At 36.6% G+C, this 18,407-nt stretch overlaps 1 protein-coding gene across 8 annotated transcripts in view; it reads right to left on the bottom strand.

The window, feature by feature from the left end:
- Window positions 1-18,407, bottom strand: part of ptprfa (protein tyrosine phosphatase receptor type Fa) — a 563,163-nt gene that overhangs the window by 440,439 nt on the left and 104,317 nt on the right. For all 8 annotated transcript variants that reach the window (XM_030132451.1, XM_030132452.1, XM_030132453.1 and 5 more), the window contains exon 3: window positions 3,312-3,457. In XM_030132451.1, coding sequence (XP_029988311.1) covers window positions 3,312-3,457 — 146 coding nt within the window. The remainder of the gene's footprint in view (window positions 1-3,311; window positions 3,458-18,407) is intronic.

The raw sequence follows: 18,407 nt of genomic DNA, 5'->3' as shown, positions 1-18,407 counted from the left end.
GGTATTAACATGTTTAAGCTACAGACGTCTTAGCGAGGACAGTACAATTATAACTCCTATTCTTCTGCCTCTGCTTGTGTGCTTGTAGGGATTAGCTCGGCAGATAGACAACAGGTTTAACAAGAAAAGCCCAAAACTTCTGTCCAAATCTTTTACTGTAGATTCACTGTAAAACTGCAACATACATACAAAATATGTCTCAGTTATGTTCACTTAGTACATTTACATGGCATTATACATTTAAATGAATGGGAAAAAGACCACTAGCTCGATGCTAACTAGAATGGGAAAATCCATAGACACGCTAACGATTAGCACTTACAGATTAATTTAAGATTTACATCGTCTTTTTATCCAGCAACAAAGGTTCACATCAGAGATATTTTATACTATTCATTCTTACAACATCTGAACATAAAATACTCACAGGCAAACATTTTTTGGGTCATACAAACAGAGTGAAAGAAACGTGTCTGTTAGTTCCTTCTTATGTCCGAACTGACTACGCTAACACCCCAAGGACAAAACATACACTAGTGCAACTTATTCTGACCACTAGAGGGCCCCCTTTGCTTGCTTTGAACAACTGAACATCACATATTATTGGGCTTATTAGTATTAGTACTTATTAGTGGGTTTAAGACTCCTGTCAATCACTCACAACCAGAAATAAACTGGTGTGGACATAAACAGAGAAAAGTACCAGTCTTTTCCATGGACATTTTCATTTTAAATGTCTTCAGATGGTGGGGTTGAGAAGGACAAAGTTGTTTGAAAGCACTGCAATGTGGAATTATTTTTATCACCAGAGTACTTCAAGTCTGAAATATCACTTAAAGGCAATACACGCTGTTGATGCTGGCAACACCCCCCCCCCCCCCCCCCCCCAATATAACTATGTGATTAATTGTGATTAATCGCAGAAATCCATGCGGCTAATTGCGATTAAAAATTTTAATCGCTGCCCAACACTAGTAAAAATGCTTTGCATCATTTGAAACTATTGTAAGTGTGTCCTTTCTCTTCCAGACCAGTACTGAAAAACTTAGAGCCACGGTTCAGCGACAACTAGACCAAAGTTCAGCTGCACATGTGCTGACGAAGACCAGGAGCGTATGCATTAAATCTGCTAAAACTCCGGCACTCCAATTGATTTTGAGTCTTTCATTGGTCGACAAAGTACTTAATGGTCTCACTCCCGACTATGTGTCTGACTTGATTGTAAGATACTATATGTATGAACTACAGGGTGACCCAAAAAAACAGGAATTTTTGAAGCACATATTGGTAGACATGAGCAAGTGGCAGCACTGTGAGACAGTGACCTTGAGCAAGTAAACACACCCCTGTTTTAGTAACCATGGATCAGTGGAACAGTATCCCAGCTGAGATGTTGCAGCGGTCAATGAGGAATCTCAACAGCAGATTTCTAGAATGCATTCGTACAGGAGGACGCCATCTACAGGAAGTAATTTTAAAAAAATGAAAATTCCATCATTGTTTCTTAAATGGCATGTTTTAAGGTTTCAATTACTATGAATAAAATATTTTTCTTCCATCACTCTTGGTTTTATTGGATTGTTAAAAAGTTCCCGTTTTTTTGTGTCACCCTGTAGATTCCTCAAGTCCTCTGGTAGTTGTGTATTGTTTGTTGACCTACGGTGAATACACTTTTTTTTATTTAAGGCCTAATTAATTCATACTAAGTCACTTCATGGTCAGCACTTGGGGTTGGATTTGATTCATTCACTTACACCTCATGGGAAGAAGGTATTGGGTTTGATTCTCAGCTGGAATTGTTGAGTTTACCTGTTCTCTCCACACCATGTGGGTTTGCTCCGGTTCCCCCCACCATTAAAAACAGCCACATAAAAGTTAATTGTCTGGTCAGTGCCCTTGACCACAGCACTGATGAAGATCTTCAGGTGGTCCCTGAACACCTTCAATGGCAACTCACAACATTTGTGCTAATGCTAACGCTAATGCCAGGTACTGTGTGTATATTAGAATAGGTAAAATGTATTATTAATTCCCTACAGGCATAATAATGCAAGTCAACCTTTAATCTTTAGGAAGTTAGCTTGACTGACTGACTGACTGACTCGTTCGTTCATTCGTTCGTTCACTCGCTCGCTTGTTCGTTCGTGCATGTGTGCGTGCGTTCGTTCATCAATAAGTGGCTCCAAATGAAATGAGCTGCTACAGCTTTCATAAAATTTTAACATAGTTGTTCTAGCATAGTCATATAATAAATATAACATGGACCTACTTGTCAACTGTAATAATAATAATAATAATAATAATAATATTAGGTGGAAATGCACAATAAAGATTTAATTGGTCTATTTAATTTAAATGGCAATAAATTAAATAAATGTGCTTTTAATTCCTTAGTTGAGTATTAATACACTCTCAAAAATAGAGGTACCAGCTTGTACTTAAAAGGGTACAAATGCTTGTCGCTGGGGGTGTACTTTTTTGAGAGACATTTCTGTACCCTTTTGAAATGGTCCATTTTTGTACCTTAAGGACTTTACATAGAAAGAAAACTCTCGTATAGTTGATAATGCCATGATGTTTAAAGTTTGAACCGGTGGCCTAATTGAGAAGAAAAAAAACAAAACAAAAAAAAAAACAGCATAGGCAAGCTACGACATCAAGACATGGAGGTGTGAATGAAAACTTGATAAAAACAGAGATTATGGCAATAATCAGAGGTTCTAATAAGCTAAATAAATTATTAGGCTATTATCATTGAGCTAATTGGGCTATTAAATTAAAACACAAGTTATCATTAAATATAATATAGAGTAATTACAGTATGATATATAATAAATAATGTGCTAAGCCTAATGTTTGAACTATAATTAGGCCTACTGTTCAGTTTTCCTAGCCTATAGCCTATTCTCATGGTTTCCACACATTTTTTAATGCTGCAGGGTACCTTATAGTACAAATTTGTACTTTACAGAACTTTGGACCCTTTTTCATAGTCTAAAGGTGCAATTCTGGCCTCCTAAAGACCAATATTGTACTTTTGAGAGAACAGTCTTAAAAAATGTACTTAAATGTTCTGATCTTGTACCTCTATTTTTGAGAGTGTATGAACAGCCCTCGCTCTTGTCTTCTGTTGACACACTGTATGAGAGTAGAAAATACTGTAAGAACTCAGGACTTTTCCCACCCTGTCTCTCTGCATTAGACACCAGCTATTGCAGGAGGTTAATCAGCACTAAGGGTGTGAGACAGGGAGGCGCTGCACATTCTAACACATCAGACAGGAAGCTCTGAAGCCAGCTCCCCAGTCGTACCTCAAAGCGCTGAGAGCTGACTTTCTTCCCCTTCTTCATCCAGGTGATGCGTGGCTTGGGCTCACCCACCGCCTGGCATACGAATGATGCCACTCCTCCCGAAATCCCTGTCTGGTCGTCGGGGGATTTGATGAAGCTGGGCATGCCTATAGGGAGAGAGACAGCAACAGAAAAGACAGAGGGGAAGGAAGGAAGGAAGGAACAGAGTGAGAAAGAGAGGATAACCAATATCAGATGAAGAGCGCTGACAGAGAAACAGCTCGAGGCAAGGTACAGGGATTTTACATCTCTACATCTGCTCTAAGTCTTGCAATAACAATATGCTCTTTGAAAAGCTGTCTCATGCCTGTAGCCACACCTAGCGAGAAGCACTGCCAGTAAAAACAGCAGAGCCCCATCCTTTCCCCTTATAACAGCCAGCACCTGTCAGTCTTATTAACAGAAGGTAGGTATGAACGGACACACAAAGATCAAGAAATCAGCTTTGGATGCATGAATAAACACGCATCATAAAAATAACAATAAAGTTCCACATTCATTGACATTTAACTCAAGCACGATCGCATGTATACGAACCAAAATGACAGCCTGAAAGACATCACACATGGCTAATAATAAACAATGACTCATACTCCTACTACGTGTCCTGCTGACACATATGCGAAAGATACCCAGGGTCATTTATTTTTGTTTAATGTTTTTGTTTTATTTATTATTTATCCCATCACTAAGACCTGATCTGAGCTGGGGATGTTGTGGTTTCAACAAATCTTTCAATTTCAATGAAGAAAATGTGTTGTTTACCTGCACATAATATGACCTATATTAGTGGATGATGGATTAGCACCCCTACAGGCAGCAGGAGGCATTGCATATAGTAATAAGGGTAATGTCAACAAAAGTAACTGTTGTAATATTTGGTTAAATTTAAGGAACAATTGTGGTAAGGGTGAGAAAGTTGTAATGGATTGAATACCGAAGCCGAAATATGTTTGAAATGTTGGTTAAGAAGACATAATGGGATGTAATGAGATGTAATAACAAGCTTGTACAAACAACATGAACATGTTTTCAGCGTAGGAACAGAGTCACGGTAACCACACTGACAACAGACACACACCCTCTAGTGTCATGTTGAGTCACGTTTCAATAAGTGTGTGACATTGAAACTTAAACTGAACTTAAATGCACAACCTCAGCCTAAAACTTCACTGCACTTGACCTTATAATAATAATGGATTAGATTTATATAGCGCTTTTCTATGAACACATACTCAAAGCGCATACAGTGGATCCATTATTCATTCACTCACATATTCACACTCTGGTGGTGGTAAACTACATTTGTAGCCACAGGTGCCCTGGGGCAGACTAACGGAAGCGTGGCTGCCAATTCGCGCCTACGGCCCCTCCGACCACCACCAAACATTCATACACATTCATACACCAGTGTGCATACACCAGTATGAGTAGCAGCACTGGAGGCAAGGAGCCAAGGACGCAACAGAGCAGGATTCGAACCGCCAACCCTTCAGTTATTGGACGACCTGCTCTACCATCTGAGCCATGGCCGCTCCTACAGTCTACAGAGACCGTTTGACCTTGTACTTTAGAATCCATCAATACCAGTACTGTGACAGACAGGAAGAAAACTCCAAGGCGCTCTCTTTAAGCAATAAAATGCCTTTATTCTCATGGCATGGTCATACATAGACCTTAAAAAACACTTCGCGTTTCAGCTTCAAGCCTTAATCAGGAGGTCAAACAAAACAGAAGAACTAGAAAACTGTAGGTTCTTTTAAAGTAGGTCCCGACCAATAGGAACCTGGGTGTCAACATGTAAAACTGCCACTAAAGGTCAAAAGGACATACAAAAAAAAAAAACAAAAACAAACCTCACCTACAGAAATATTTACTATGACGGCATTTTAGGGCCACATAAGAAAAAAAACAAAAAAAAAAAAACGCTTGTCACTACAAGAATAAAGTCATAATATTTCGAGAATAAAGTCCTCATATAATGAGAATAAAGCCATAGTTTTAAAAACTCATTATTTAACGGGAATAAAGTTGTAATATTTCAAGAATAAAGTCATAATATAATGAGAATAAAATTGTACCCACTCATCAAATAATGGAGAACTTGGAACATTTTGTGAAGTTGTAATTTCATTTGGGATTTATGCATGGCCAAATCCTGAGCCTATCCCCCCATCAACACATTATCATTAGTCTAAGGACTTTGAAGTAAGTTTGCACACGTTTGGGTTTGTTTCATCGTAAGAACTGAACTGATTTGGAGTAAACTGCCTCTTTTGTGAAGGAGAAACTGACAAAGTGGTCGGCTGCAGGGCTATCAGTGGTTACACCGTCATGCATACTATCTTATATAGATACTTGAGACTACACTAATGCGGAGTGCAGCATATTAAACTTCATATTCAGTCATTTCAGTGCACTACAAAGCTCAGCAACACTTCTGTTTTAATAACACTGATGTACACAGCTGAAGTGGTGGTAAGGACCAAAAGGACTGATTTACTCTAAATGTTCAATCTTTTAAACTTTTCTGCTGACATTAGTCACTGTTCACAGCCTTCAGTTAAGAATCAGCAGGTTTTATTCAGAGTTGAAGGTTGTGTTAACCTGGAGCTTCACTACGAGGACACTGGAAAAGGACTAGTTTAACCTGCAGACCTACAGTGATTTGGAGATAAATCATCCACGTCTGTGTTCCGTGTGGCATATTTGCACAGGATAGGCAATGTCTGTTATATAGTTGAATTTATTAACATTATTCCCTGGTTCTGATGTCAGTGACAGGGTCCTCATTTCATCAGTGGTGAAAGGCAGAAAACTGTTTCGTATCCTGTCATCCATCTCATCATCCTTTAGAGATGCTGCTTTTCCGTAGAATTTGAGTTTTACCAGTGAACATCCATGTTATAGCGCAACATGGGACTCCTGAATTTCCACGCAAAACACTTTCTAGGTGTCAGAAAATGTGTTTTTTGCCAATTCTTTTGCACCTTTGTTTTCAGGAAGAACTTACCTTTCAATATCAGGCCATTAATTATTATTAGTATTAGAAATAATAAATGCTTAAAACAGATTTGTATCTGTTTTAGTAAAAAACAGGGCTGTCAAAATTAACGCATTAATGCAGAATAATCCATCATCATGATTAATCTGATTACAACTTTTAATGCAATTAACCCATCTGTAGCACAGAATGACTCTGAACATCTCTGCCAACGCATTTGAGGCAGTTTGTCGATGTAGAGTTACCGGTGCACATGAACAAATGGGCAGTTGATTGGGTTGTGACAGGCAGCATAACCAACTCATAAAGATGGAAGACACTAAACAGCACGTTGACCCTCAGGATGGAAAGATGAGGACAAAAAACCAAGACGGAACAGTTGTTTCAAGTTGTTTTGTTGAAACTGTTGAAGGTAATAAACATGTTAAGTGCATATATATTCCCCTCTTTCTTGAGTCTGTTTGCTCATGCAAAATGAAATGCAATTAATATAAATTAATGATATTCAATCATGATTAATCAAAATCAATCCACAGCAACCCTATGATTAATCTGATTAAAAACTGTAATCGTTTGACGGCACTAGTATAAAAGAAGAAAAAACTAAACAAACTTGACGTTTTTAGCATATTTATAATCAGAAACTGTAAATGTCCATAACGAAACTTTTTGAGAATGCAGAAATAAACTTTCAACTACTTTACATTTGCTTAAACATGCTTTTTGATCTTGAACATTCAGTATCCATATTATGGATTCATACATATATATATATATATATATATATATATATATATATATATATATATATATATATATATATTTTTTTTTTTTATTTCCAGGTGTTTTTTAGCCTGTGTGGAAGTCTCACATTGTTGCCATAAAGTCTCATATAGCGTCGGAAAGCTCAGGATCTCAGCCTTCTGATGCCATTTGAATTTTGTGAATAGTGTAGTTCAGGAGTTTAGGAGTTTTTAGTAGTTGGGTGCTTCTATGAAACCGATCCCTAAAAACAGGACATGGGAGCAAAAAATTCAAACCAGATGTAGACTAATGTTATGAAGCAAGTTTGGAAGCACTTTGGGTCTGTTTCAAAAATATTTACTGAGATAAAAGAGAAACTATTTTTCCGATAAAACACATTTTTATATTATTTTTATATTACTGTTTTACAAAAATCCACATGTAACACGGTAAAAAGGACATGAAAATTACATGCTACTATTTTTTCGAATATCTTTTTATTGTCTCAGATACATTTTGGGAATCGAATTAAATGTGCAAGGCAGAGTGCTTCACAAAAATGCCCACTGTTGCAAAATCACTCACGATTTATTTGTGTTTGAATGGGCAGATTCTGCATGTAACACCAGAGGACATGATGGGGTACATGCCAAACCTGGAATGAGACTGCTGATTCATGAAAAACCTGCATGTCTGGATTAGAAAAACCACTAGTATCATCAAATTTAACACAGTGTCTTTGTTTATTGTGGTATATAAAACCATTTCAAGCCATGTTTTCCAGATCAAATGCACTGACACCTAGGTAGCTTTTCCTGTCCCAATTTTGGTCCTATTTTTGGCCCCAATATTTGATTAAAAATTCATTAATTTTGGGATGGCTCAGAACAAGAGTATATATTTTTTGCATTTATCTGAGGTCATCACTAGGTACATCCTGGGAGGAAATTTGTCTAAATTTCTCTTTTACTATTGGGTCTAACAAGCTGAATGAACCCAGTTTCATAGAAGCACCCAGTTACAGTAATTTGAATGTCGTAAAGTGCAAAATGGGTGCTGGGGAGATTGCCATTGTTAAAGGGTTAAAGCATAAAACTTTCATTTATCATCACTAACACAGGCTCCATTATCCTCAAAACATGCTGAATAGATGCACAGAGAAAACAAAAAATGTTGTATCACACCAATTAAAGAGATGTCAAAACATACGGGACTAATACAAACATGGCGTTTGCAAAGGATCACAGACGACTCCCACAATAATTACAAATCACCAGTGGTGTACAGGAAATACTAGTGTCTTCAAAACAGGACTTTACCCTCCTATTTTTTTTTTTTTTAACCATGTTGTCTCATTTGCCTGAGTTAAAAAATAAAGCCAGTGATGTTAACTAATTCCGAGCCAGAACTGGTTCCTCAAAAGGTATTTCCTGTGTATCTGAAAGCCAATTTACTTTATTGAGCTGTGCCATTGCTGCTCGTTGTTTCACTGATAAAACTTGTCAGTAAGCCAGTGATGCCAACTATTCTTAATGGAAAGTAGCTGAAGCCTGTGTGGAAATGTACTCTCCACAGAGGATGTGACTGTCTAATTTATATGATCATGACACCATCATGCACAGTGGCAAAAGAGAGGGACTTCGACAGTAAACAAAATGGATGAGGGATTCATAATGACGTTCATCAGTGCTCATCTATGTGTTTTTCTGACCAATGATCAGTCAGTTAAATAGGATACATTTAGAAACATCACTGAAGTTCTTTTTGAAGATGCTAAATCTAGCCAGAAAATCATTAAGCATGCTACACTGGCTGGTGTGCTGTTTTTTGTGTATTTTTTAGCCAAAAAAAAAAAAAAAAAATCCACACACACAAAAACAGGCTATTAAGGAACAAGTCGGTGACAGTCTGAGAGGCCATTGGGCATTTGTGCTGATCAGAGTTCACATATATTTGCAGTGGCCTCTACCAGGCAGACTCCACTCTCCAGATGGCAGGAAATGGCACACGACTATATGGCAGAGGAGGTGAACAAATGGAAAATAACTCCCAAATCTGAGCGGTTAAATTGAGTACATGTATTACAAACAAATATTGGACAAAATTACTTTACTTCTTTAACATGCATCCCATTGTTTTCTGCAGAAACCATCAAATAACATGTGCACAATAAACCGAGGCTGCTTGAATTGACTGCACTTAAATTACCCTTCAACTCTTTCAACTAAAGTTTGCAGGTGATTTCATCATTAATTCAGACTTGTCAAACTGATCATGTTATACGTCAAACAGTGCAACTAAATTAAATTCAGAAAATGCTGATGACACCGATACATGTGATTTTTCTTAAGATAAAATTCAGAATATTACATTTTAATTTGACACTAATTACTGTCCCAGAAGATAAAGTGTCTTGTGGAACAGGCCTGTCATGTGTGGTGGTAGTCATTTTGAGTCTGTGTGTCTTCACTTTTCTACAGGACTGTGTGCCATCATCTGGAAGGAGAGCTCATCCCATTCAGCTCCAAATATGAAGTGGTTACAAATAAAGATACTAAGAACACAAAGTTTTACCTTACTCCTGGAGGCTACTGTTTTGTTCTGACAGACAGATATCATGTTCCCATGGCAAATTTGCACAAAGTATAAGAAGGTGTTTAAACAAGCACTTTGTGTTTTAATTAAATTAAGCTCAAAGCATTAGTTCAAGTAGAGTTTAAGTACACTGACACTGGCTGATCAGCAGCAGCTACTTGCACAAATTCATCTAGTTTCATGTTTGAGTTTCACAGTTTTGACAGAAAAGATGATTGTGTACAGTTTGACACTACGAGGATTTTCTCATATTCATCTACAAAAGGTACACAGCTTCTCTGTTTCTCATCTCACCAAAAATGAATTTAGGTATGTAGGGATGGGAACTGATAAGAATTTAACAATTCCATTATCGATATTTCTTATTGATCCAATTCCTTATCGATTCTCTTATCGATTCGCATTGGGTGAGGGAATAAAAGAGTACAAATGGGTTTGTTTGCATTAACTATGTTTTATATTTCGATCTCTGCACAGAAAACATATACAGTATGCACAAATGATAATAACAGATGACGCCGGGCCCAGTTGGGGGGAGGGGGGGGTCACACCATATGACCGTACACCGTATAAAGTGAAAGTGACACTTAAGACGCTTTACAAATTCCTCTATGTCTCCTACTGTTGCTGTTGTGCACCTCATTTTCCTTTTCCCGACCTTCACAAACTTTTATTTGAGAGGGGCAAGACAGGCCCGGATGACCCCTGGTGTTCGCTCTGCCGCTAGATTCAAAAGTGTCACTGAGTAGCATATCAAACATGTGACATTCCTACAAATGAACTGCATACTGTGGACAAATGTTTGAGCATATTGGAGGTATTTCCCTCCTTTGAAGAAATGGAAGCTTTGCAAGTGTTACAAGTGGCCCTGGTGTCATCTTATCATGTGAAAGATAGCCAAACTTTGGAACGTTTCTGCCTCGATGCCATGTTGGCTACGTTCTAAACCAAAACAATGCAGCACATGTGCAACAAAGGTGGAATCGATAAGCAGAACTGTTTACAGGCAGATAAATGATTCCAAGGAACCGGTTCTCGATTCCCATCCCTTTAGGTACGAGGGCTGTTCAATAAGTTCATGGCCTCACCCAGAAATACTGGTTGTTATAATACAGGATGTTACATTCTTTCGTGATGGGATAGTGATGCTTGAACATCGATGGACCAAGTGCATTGCTGTGAATGGAGATTATGTTGAAAAATAAAATATAAATTATCAGTCTGTGTTGTTCTGTTTTGGGTGAGGCCATGAACTTATTGAACGGCCCTCGTATGTTATCTGCAACCCCCAAAGCACATCAGTTCTGGACAAAAACCTAGGCCTGGTTGTCACTAAATGGATATTTCCCCTCTCCATTAACAAAGAAGTTAAAAAAGTCTGTCCTCAAAGTTGTACATTTCTATAAATCTTGGATATGTAGTATCTCAGAGTAATCTGTCGTTAAAGGATTGAAGCTTTTTAGTATTTTTCTTACGAGGCAGTATGTATTTAATGAATATGCAATGAATATGGTCGAGTACAGGCAAATCTATAAATGTGCTTTTGTTGTGTTTAGGATCTGGTTTGTTCTAAACATCTCTAAGTGAGTCATTTTATTTACAACTTTGTAAACTATTTCTTTTTCCCCATCTCTAACCACATGCTGGTATGACTCAACCCTCAACAGAAAACATACGGCCAGACGTGTCCCCTGTCCTCATGTCAAAATCTGTTACTCTCAATTACTCCAGTAACATTTCTGGGTGTTTTCATGCGGTCACAATGACCCTGACCTTTGGCCACAAAAATCTAACACTCCAAAAAGATTACTTTAGCCAAGTGAAATATTGTTAAAATTTGACCAAACTTCATCAAACATTCTGTTTTAATTATAGCAAAGGTTGATTGTTGAGCAAACAGAGATATGTAGAGACATATAAAATAAACCAGTCAATAGTTAATGTGTGACTAGATTTAACAGTATATGTAAGTTTAATATAAACTACTTTCTCTAACTATAGCCATGTCATACAATTAAAGTTTACTCTTGTGATATTCAGTCCAAAAAATGAAACCGTCCTCAATCAAATCATCTTTCTGTTCTCTTTAAGATCTATGTTCCTCTTTAGATTTCCTTCTTGTGTTTGCTATCTAATCTAAGCATCCTTTTCTTTGTTTCTAATTAATGACAGTGTTCTGTGTTCTCTTAGATGAGATGCCAAGCAGTACAACACACACCCTGTGATTCACTTAAAAGTAACAAACATGTTTCCATTAAAGTTCTGCAACATGACGCTTTATCAACTGTGACTGTATCAACTCTTTTGCAATATTTGACAGTTTTCTGGAAAATTGCAGGACTTGCATTTCTGCATTTTTGTCCATAACTTCAGTTGTGTCTAGTACTCCAAGTTTTGAAGCCTAAATCCTTCTCCATTAAGAGCTTGTTTCTGTTGTCACAGTGAAAGGATGAGCCAACAGCAGAACCTCACAGGCGGCTGCCTCCTTTCTGCCTGTGTGGTTTGTGGTCTGTGGCTTCTCCTCATACAATAAAAGTGTGGCAGGCCACCCACACTACAAATAAGAAGACAATTTGATTCTCTCAATTACACAAACACACATTGTCTTAGTGCCTGTGTGTGTGTTGCTGGGTGGCCTTCAACTAAAAAAATGGCAGTCTGTTCCTGGAAGTTGTCTGATTTAATCGGTAAACTCCTCTGGAACTGACATGCTCTTGAACAAGGCTTTATGTATTTGAGCTGTATGTTGGATCTGCACTGTCAAATATTACAAATACTAATACGATTAGAAATACTCAAAGAATTTGTACTTATGACAAATTGAACTGGAGAGATATGTACTGAACATATTCATACCACAGAGCTAGGTGATTTATGTGGCCACTAGAGGCAGGAGTGAGTCACTTTGTCAGTCTGTAATGATGAGGAAAAGTAATGCCACAGGACCTTTTAGCAAAGCATTGTCTATTTTTTTTTTAAACCCCCCCAAGGGGTATTGTTTTTGGTTGGGTTTGTTTGTTTCTTTGTTTGTTAACACTCTAGGAGCAAAACTATTTGTTGAATTCATATCAAATTAGCTTTATACATTGCCAGTGACCCACAATATATGTGATTACATTTGGAGAAAAGTAGGTCAAAGTTGAAATTTTTTAGGAATTAAAAATAAATAAATAAATAAATAAAACAATACTCCATTTACTTATAATGGGGAAAATTTCAAATGTCTGTAGCAGTGAAACTATTGGTTGAATTCATACCAAATTTGATTTATAGATTGCCAGTGACCCAGAATAGATGTGGTTAGATTTTGAGAAAAGTAGGTAAAAGTTAGAATTTTTTATGAATTTTTAAAACCTTTTTTTCATTTACTTATAATAGGTGAAATCTCAAATGTCTATAAAAACATCAGTTTTGTTTCAGTTTACTTCAAACTTGGCACATAAAAAGAGGCAACTGATATGCTGACATCAGCACACGCATAGACATGATGACATCAGCTGGATCGATGCCAAAATAAGCTACAATACATGCGAGGGGCGGGGCTTGCTGTGCCTGGTATCACTTCTTTTTTTTAAAGTGACACAGTGATAAAAGCAAGATACACTGTTTCACCACTGGACACAGCTCTAGATTAAAAGAATGCCGTTTGATGATGAAATTGCAGTGTTTCTCCGACATTAGTAAGTTTGATTATGAGGCTTATTATGTGATGTTATTATCTTTGCTAAGTTTGCTGTTTGTTGATTTCATTCATTTTTTCATTCATTAATTTGTTTTGAGCAGAAGAAAAGACCTAAACATTTTTATGTGTACAAGGAACTAATAGCAGAGCAAATACATTAATAAATAAAGACATCATAGCAACTGCCATGTACACTAGTGATAACAGAATAAATTCAATAAGTACTGCTCAAAAAGGAGTGGGAAGAAGAAAACTTATTAAATCCCACCCCCATCTCATATTTATACAACATAACACATTACTTTTGCTTCCTTAATGATAAAATTACATCTGTTTAGAGTCCTAATACTGTAAATAACAGATAGTAAACACATTAGGAAAACTGATGTAGAGTCCACATAGTATCTCTCTAAATGAATAAACTGTGAGCAGCTATTGACAAAACAAACCGTACAGAAAACAGAAGTGGTCTGTGTATTTACTGTTGCTTCTTTCTATGTAAAAACAGACCTAAGCGAACATAATTATAATGTAAACTATCAGCTGAGGAGTAACAGGAAGATTTTAAGTCACAGTGTCAAAATAATCAGCTCTGAGGTTTTATTTGAAGAGGAAAACTTGATGATACCATAATACAGATGTGTGTAAACAATGAGCTTAATACTTTATTCAGTTGATTGACAGGTTTGTGGTTTTTCTAGCCTTTAGTGTGTTCTGGTATGTAACTTTCACTGCTAATGATATTGGTTATTAGGTTTGGATACACTTTCCATACTACCATGAATATTGTGCAAAACAAACATTGTTCTCCTTTCATTCATATGTAAACCCAGTATTAAGATCTTTTGAAAACCTTTCTTCCAAAGTGGGCTATAGAATGGAATGGTAGTGAAAGGAAATAATGTTTGAAAAAAGACTGAAACAGGACATAAACGGTGGTGGTTTCTGAATCCAAATCCACTCTGAGCTTCTATAAAATGAAAAACAGCCATATGTTACGACCCTAACCATGATTTGCGATATAACCACTAGATGCCTCTAAACGCCAGTACGTAACTATGAGTCGTGATGAGCCGGTTGCTGCTGTGAGCACGTTTTGGACAGGACAGGCTCATAAACATCAGGCGACTCAGTGTGCGCACTATGCTGACTCTATAAACCACACCTGCTTCTATATGTGTCTGCGAATGAAGCAGCCAAATGAGTCTGTCACATCAATCAGTATTCCATACTTGTGCAGCAAAAAATGGCTGGCTGCAAAGGGAAATGTGAGCTTTCCAGGCAGGGGTTAAATCCCGTTTCCCCAGCAGGAAGCCACTGAGAGCATTTTGCAGGCGAGGCAAGACATTTCACAGCATCTTTTGGGAATTGATAAATATTCTCTTTAAAGTTCAATGTGATTCTAAGCCCATTTGTGGAGTTGCTGAGACCTGCTTACCAGGTGGATTTCTGTGAAAATCCAGTCACGAAGGATGAGCAACAGGTTTCAGGAAGGAGGTACTGCCCTTTACACCACTGTACACTGACCCACTAATGGCTGTTTCAGTTTATAATCATACATCCATATGCATGATGCAAGGAAATCAATCTGTTTTGTTATATAACTGCATAAGAATTAATTTATGCTGTTGAAAAAGAGCAGAACCCCGGGGAAATTCCTGAATGACACACATTACACCATTCTTTGTTATTATCTCTACATCTAGTTCCTCAGATGTGTCTGGCTGATGCAGGTTCCTGTCCTTGAGGTGGTTTCAAAATAAAAGTCCCAAAAATTGTCTTCATAAAACAACGGCTTAACATATTCCGACAACATTTGATTGTATATCATGAAGGACATACAGGTGAAAATGCTTCATAATTTGGTCAATGAATGCAAAACATGTTAGAAATGATGCCAAATAGGGCAAAGGATACATTTAAATTGATTTAAAGGGGTCATATTTTGCTAAACCCACTTTTATTAGTCTTTGGTACATTTATGTACATTTGTGTATTTGGACCCTAATAGTTCAAAAGTTTAAATTTGAACCCTCCAGGTGCTGCAAAGCTATCTTTATATTCATTTTGGCAAAAATTGAGTGGATTTCTACAATTTGTTTCAATTCCTGCTTAATTTGTTACCTTTTATGAGTAGTTATGTCATGACATTTGCACATATAAGGTCAAGACTTCAGACGAACATTTCTCAGAGTACGCCATGATTCTTTATCAGCAGCAGCAGTTGCAGTCCATACTGAAAATATGTCCAAACTTCAAGACGATTACCTAAAATGTTCAATTGTTGGTTGTATTAATGAACACAAGTGGCTGAATGGGACAGAGCAGCACAGTCAGCAACCTGGAGGGGGTGGGGCATGAAGTGGCTCACATGCATTTAAAGGGCCAGCGCTCAAAATGACCTTTCTGGTGTCATTACTCAGAAATAGGGTTGAAGATGGACCTGTGGAGTTGAATTAATGAAGAATTCAGACCCAAGCATAGCATTTACAGTTTATGTAGATCACAGGGAAATGTTGTAAAATGCATAATTCCATTTAAAAAAGCAAAATATCACTCCTTTAAGGCATGCATTCCCATACCACTTAGTTAAAATATCATTTTATGTATACATGCAATTTTTACATTATGATACAGTGAAGAATTTATATTCTATAATTGCAACCGCAAGGTCATTTTTAGTTGAAAATCTTGAATTAGAAGCAGGATGAAGAGTATTTTCAGTGAATGTAAGGATGCATCCCTTTATATATGACTTCTATAGATACTATATAGCATCTTAAAAGGCATAATTCCATTTTAAAAAGCAAAATATCACTCATTTAAAGTGATTTTAAATCGGTTGTCCAAATAGAAGTGAAGGCTGGACAGGCTGATGTTTTGACACTTCAACAGCAGAAAAATGACCAATAACTAAAATATTTGGAGAAGTTAGTGTGGGTCTGTATATGGGGAAGGTATAAGACATGCATGTTATTTTTTTTTCATGTACATTAATGGTTTTTCAACGGAAAAAAATTCAGTTGGGCAGAAAAAATAGGCGTCCCATTATTGACCCCCAAGTATCTTTGGCTATAAATGGCACTAAGCTAATATTTTAATAAAATCAGTAAAGTTTATCTGTAAATAATGGAACAGAACTTAATTGACATGAATTACATTTGTGACATTAAAAACAGCTTTTAGAGGATATAATTAAATATTGTGTGATGAAATGCACAACATCCAAAACTAAATAATGTAGCTCTGATTCCACACTCATTTCCACCTCTGTCTCTTATGTCAAATTACAAATATATAATTACAGATAGCTTTCTCCACCAGAGCTTTGCAGATTGAGAGTTGTAAAATTAACAGGGTGGTGTGAAAACCACAGAGGTCTGTTACACATTAACAACTCCCAGCTAATGGATCAGCTCCTGCTCAATGACTGACCGACTGCCAGTGGCTTAAAGTCTCTGGACGGTACTCAAAGCGCTTAAAGAGAGTATCTTCACTTCTGAACTTCACAAAACGTCCACCACACCTCTTCACACTGCACTACAGAAAGGACCACAAGTATTTAACACCTCTTTAGAAAAGGAAATGCATGTTGCTCCACTTTCTAAAGTGAGTAAATGTTATGGATGACTGAAATTACAGCCTTGTGTTGGTTCTGTGGAGCTTTAGTTCTGCATTATGAGTGAAGATATTAATAACAAGGCCATGTGATACTTCCTGGATTACTAAATATCCTATATGTGTAGCATTAACAGCAATATGATAGGGAAAGGTTTGTGTCATAAATCAATGAAGTATATTTAATAATGCTGATAATAAAGGCCAGGATGAAATATGTTGTCAGTGATGAGTTTTATAAACAGGTATGAAGAAGATTTTCTAGCTGGAGAAGATTAATATGTTCCATGAATGGAGTGAAAGAATAATATGTATTTGCTTTTGAGTCATACAGCATCTTTTAAAATGTCCTGTGCGCTTTTGTTAAATGGCAACAACGGATATGAGTAAAAGAACTGTTCACAATAACTGATAAAAAGAGAAGTTCACAATCGCAGGTTAGATAATGAAGCTGCAACCTGTTTCTATTGTAAGAGCCAATGTGATGCATTAACCCTAGTGTTGTTGAACTTCAATCCAAAGGCATACATTATATGGACAAAAATACTGGGACAAATCCCACCATACAATCTGTAGGAGTTCTCACTTCCACTGACTGGAAATGTCATCATAATAAAATGTTTATGTCACTGTTTTTATAAGTAATTATCACAATAAATGTCAAATCAATGTTTCTTTTGTGTTTAAAGGCTGATTTTTCTACCTGAGTGAGAATTGGACAAACCTGATGGGTTACTTGTAGTTTACAGCTCAACATTTAAGACAATTATAGGGATTAAAAATAATAATAATAATAAAAAAAAAAAAAAAAAAAAAAAAAATATATATATATATATATATATATATATATATATATATATATATATATATGTATACAATACTGAGTAAAATTAACCCATAAAGACCTAAACATCCACTGGTGACCAAAAGTATCTGCTGATCTAAACTGTTTAATACCTGTTTATCCACTAATCCTATCAATACATGTAAATAATTGGTGTAAAATACAGTTTTTCATCTTTTCATAGTCATCAGATATGACCCATTTGGACGTTCAGAGGCTCCGTAGTGAAAATGGAAACACTGTCATCTTCACTGATTCACCAGTTAAACCCATGGAGTTTAATAAATGACAGTGGATGGACACACTTGTTTTATGCTCAGTTAATGATAGATTTTATAGAGAGTCACTTTTTTTTTTTTTTTCAGTTTTTTCTCTTTTGATATATTAACCTTTGAATTTACTGTGAGTTTTCATGAACATCCAAATTAAATATAGGAAAATACATGATTCACGTTGAAAATGCTAAATTCAGAGGATAATAAGAAAATAAATGGTGATAAATCACTCAAGAAAGTTTAAATAGAGAGAAAAATTCATTTGGGAACTGCCAGAAAAGTAGCACTGGGTCTT

The sequence above is a fragment of the Sphaeramia orbicularis genome, chromosome 4 (assembly GCF_902148855.1).
Source record: "Sphaeramia orbicularis chromosome 4, fSphaOr1.1, whole genome shotgun sequence".
Classification (NCBI taxonomy): Eukaryota; Metazoa; Chordata; class Actinopteri; order Kurtiformes; family Apogonidae; genus Sphaeramia; species Sphaeramia orbicularis.
The sequence above is the reverse complement of the archived record's forward strand: the minus strand, read 5'-3'. Positions and strand labels throughout refer to the sequence as shown.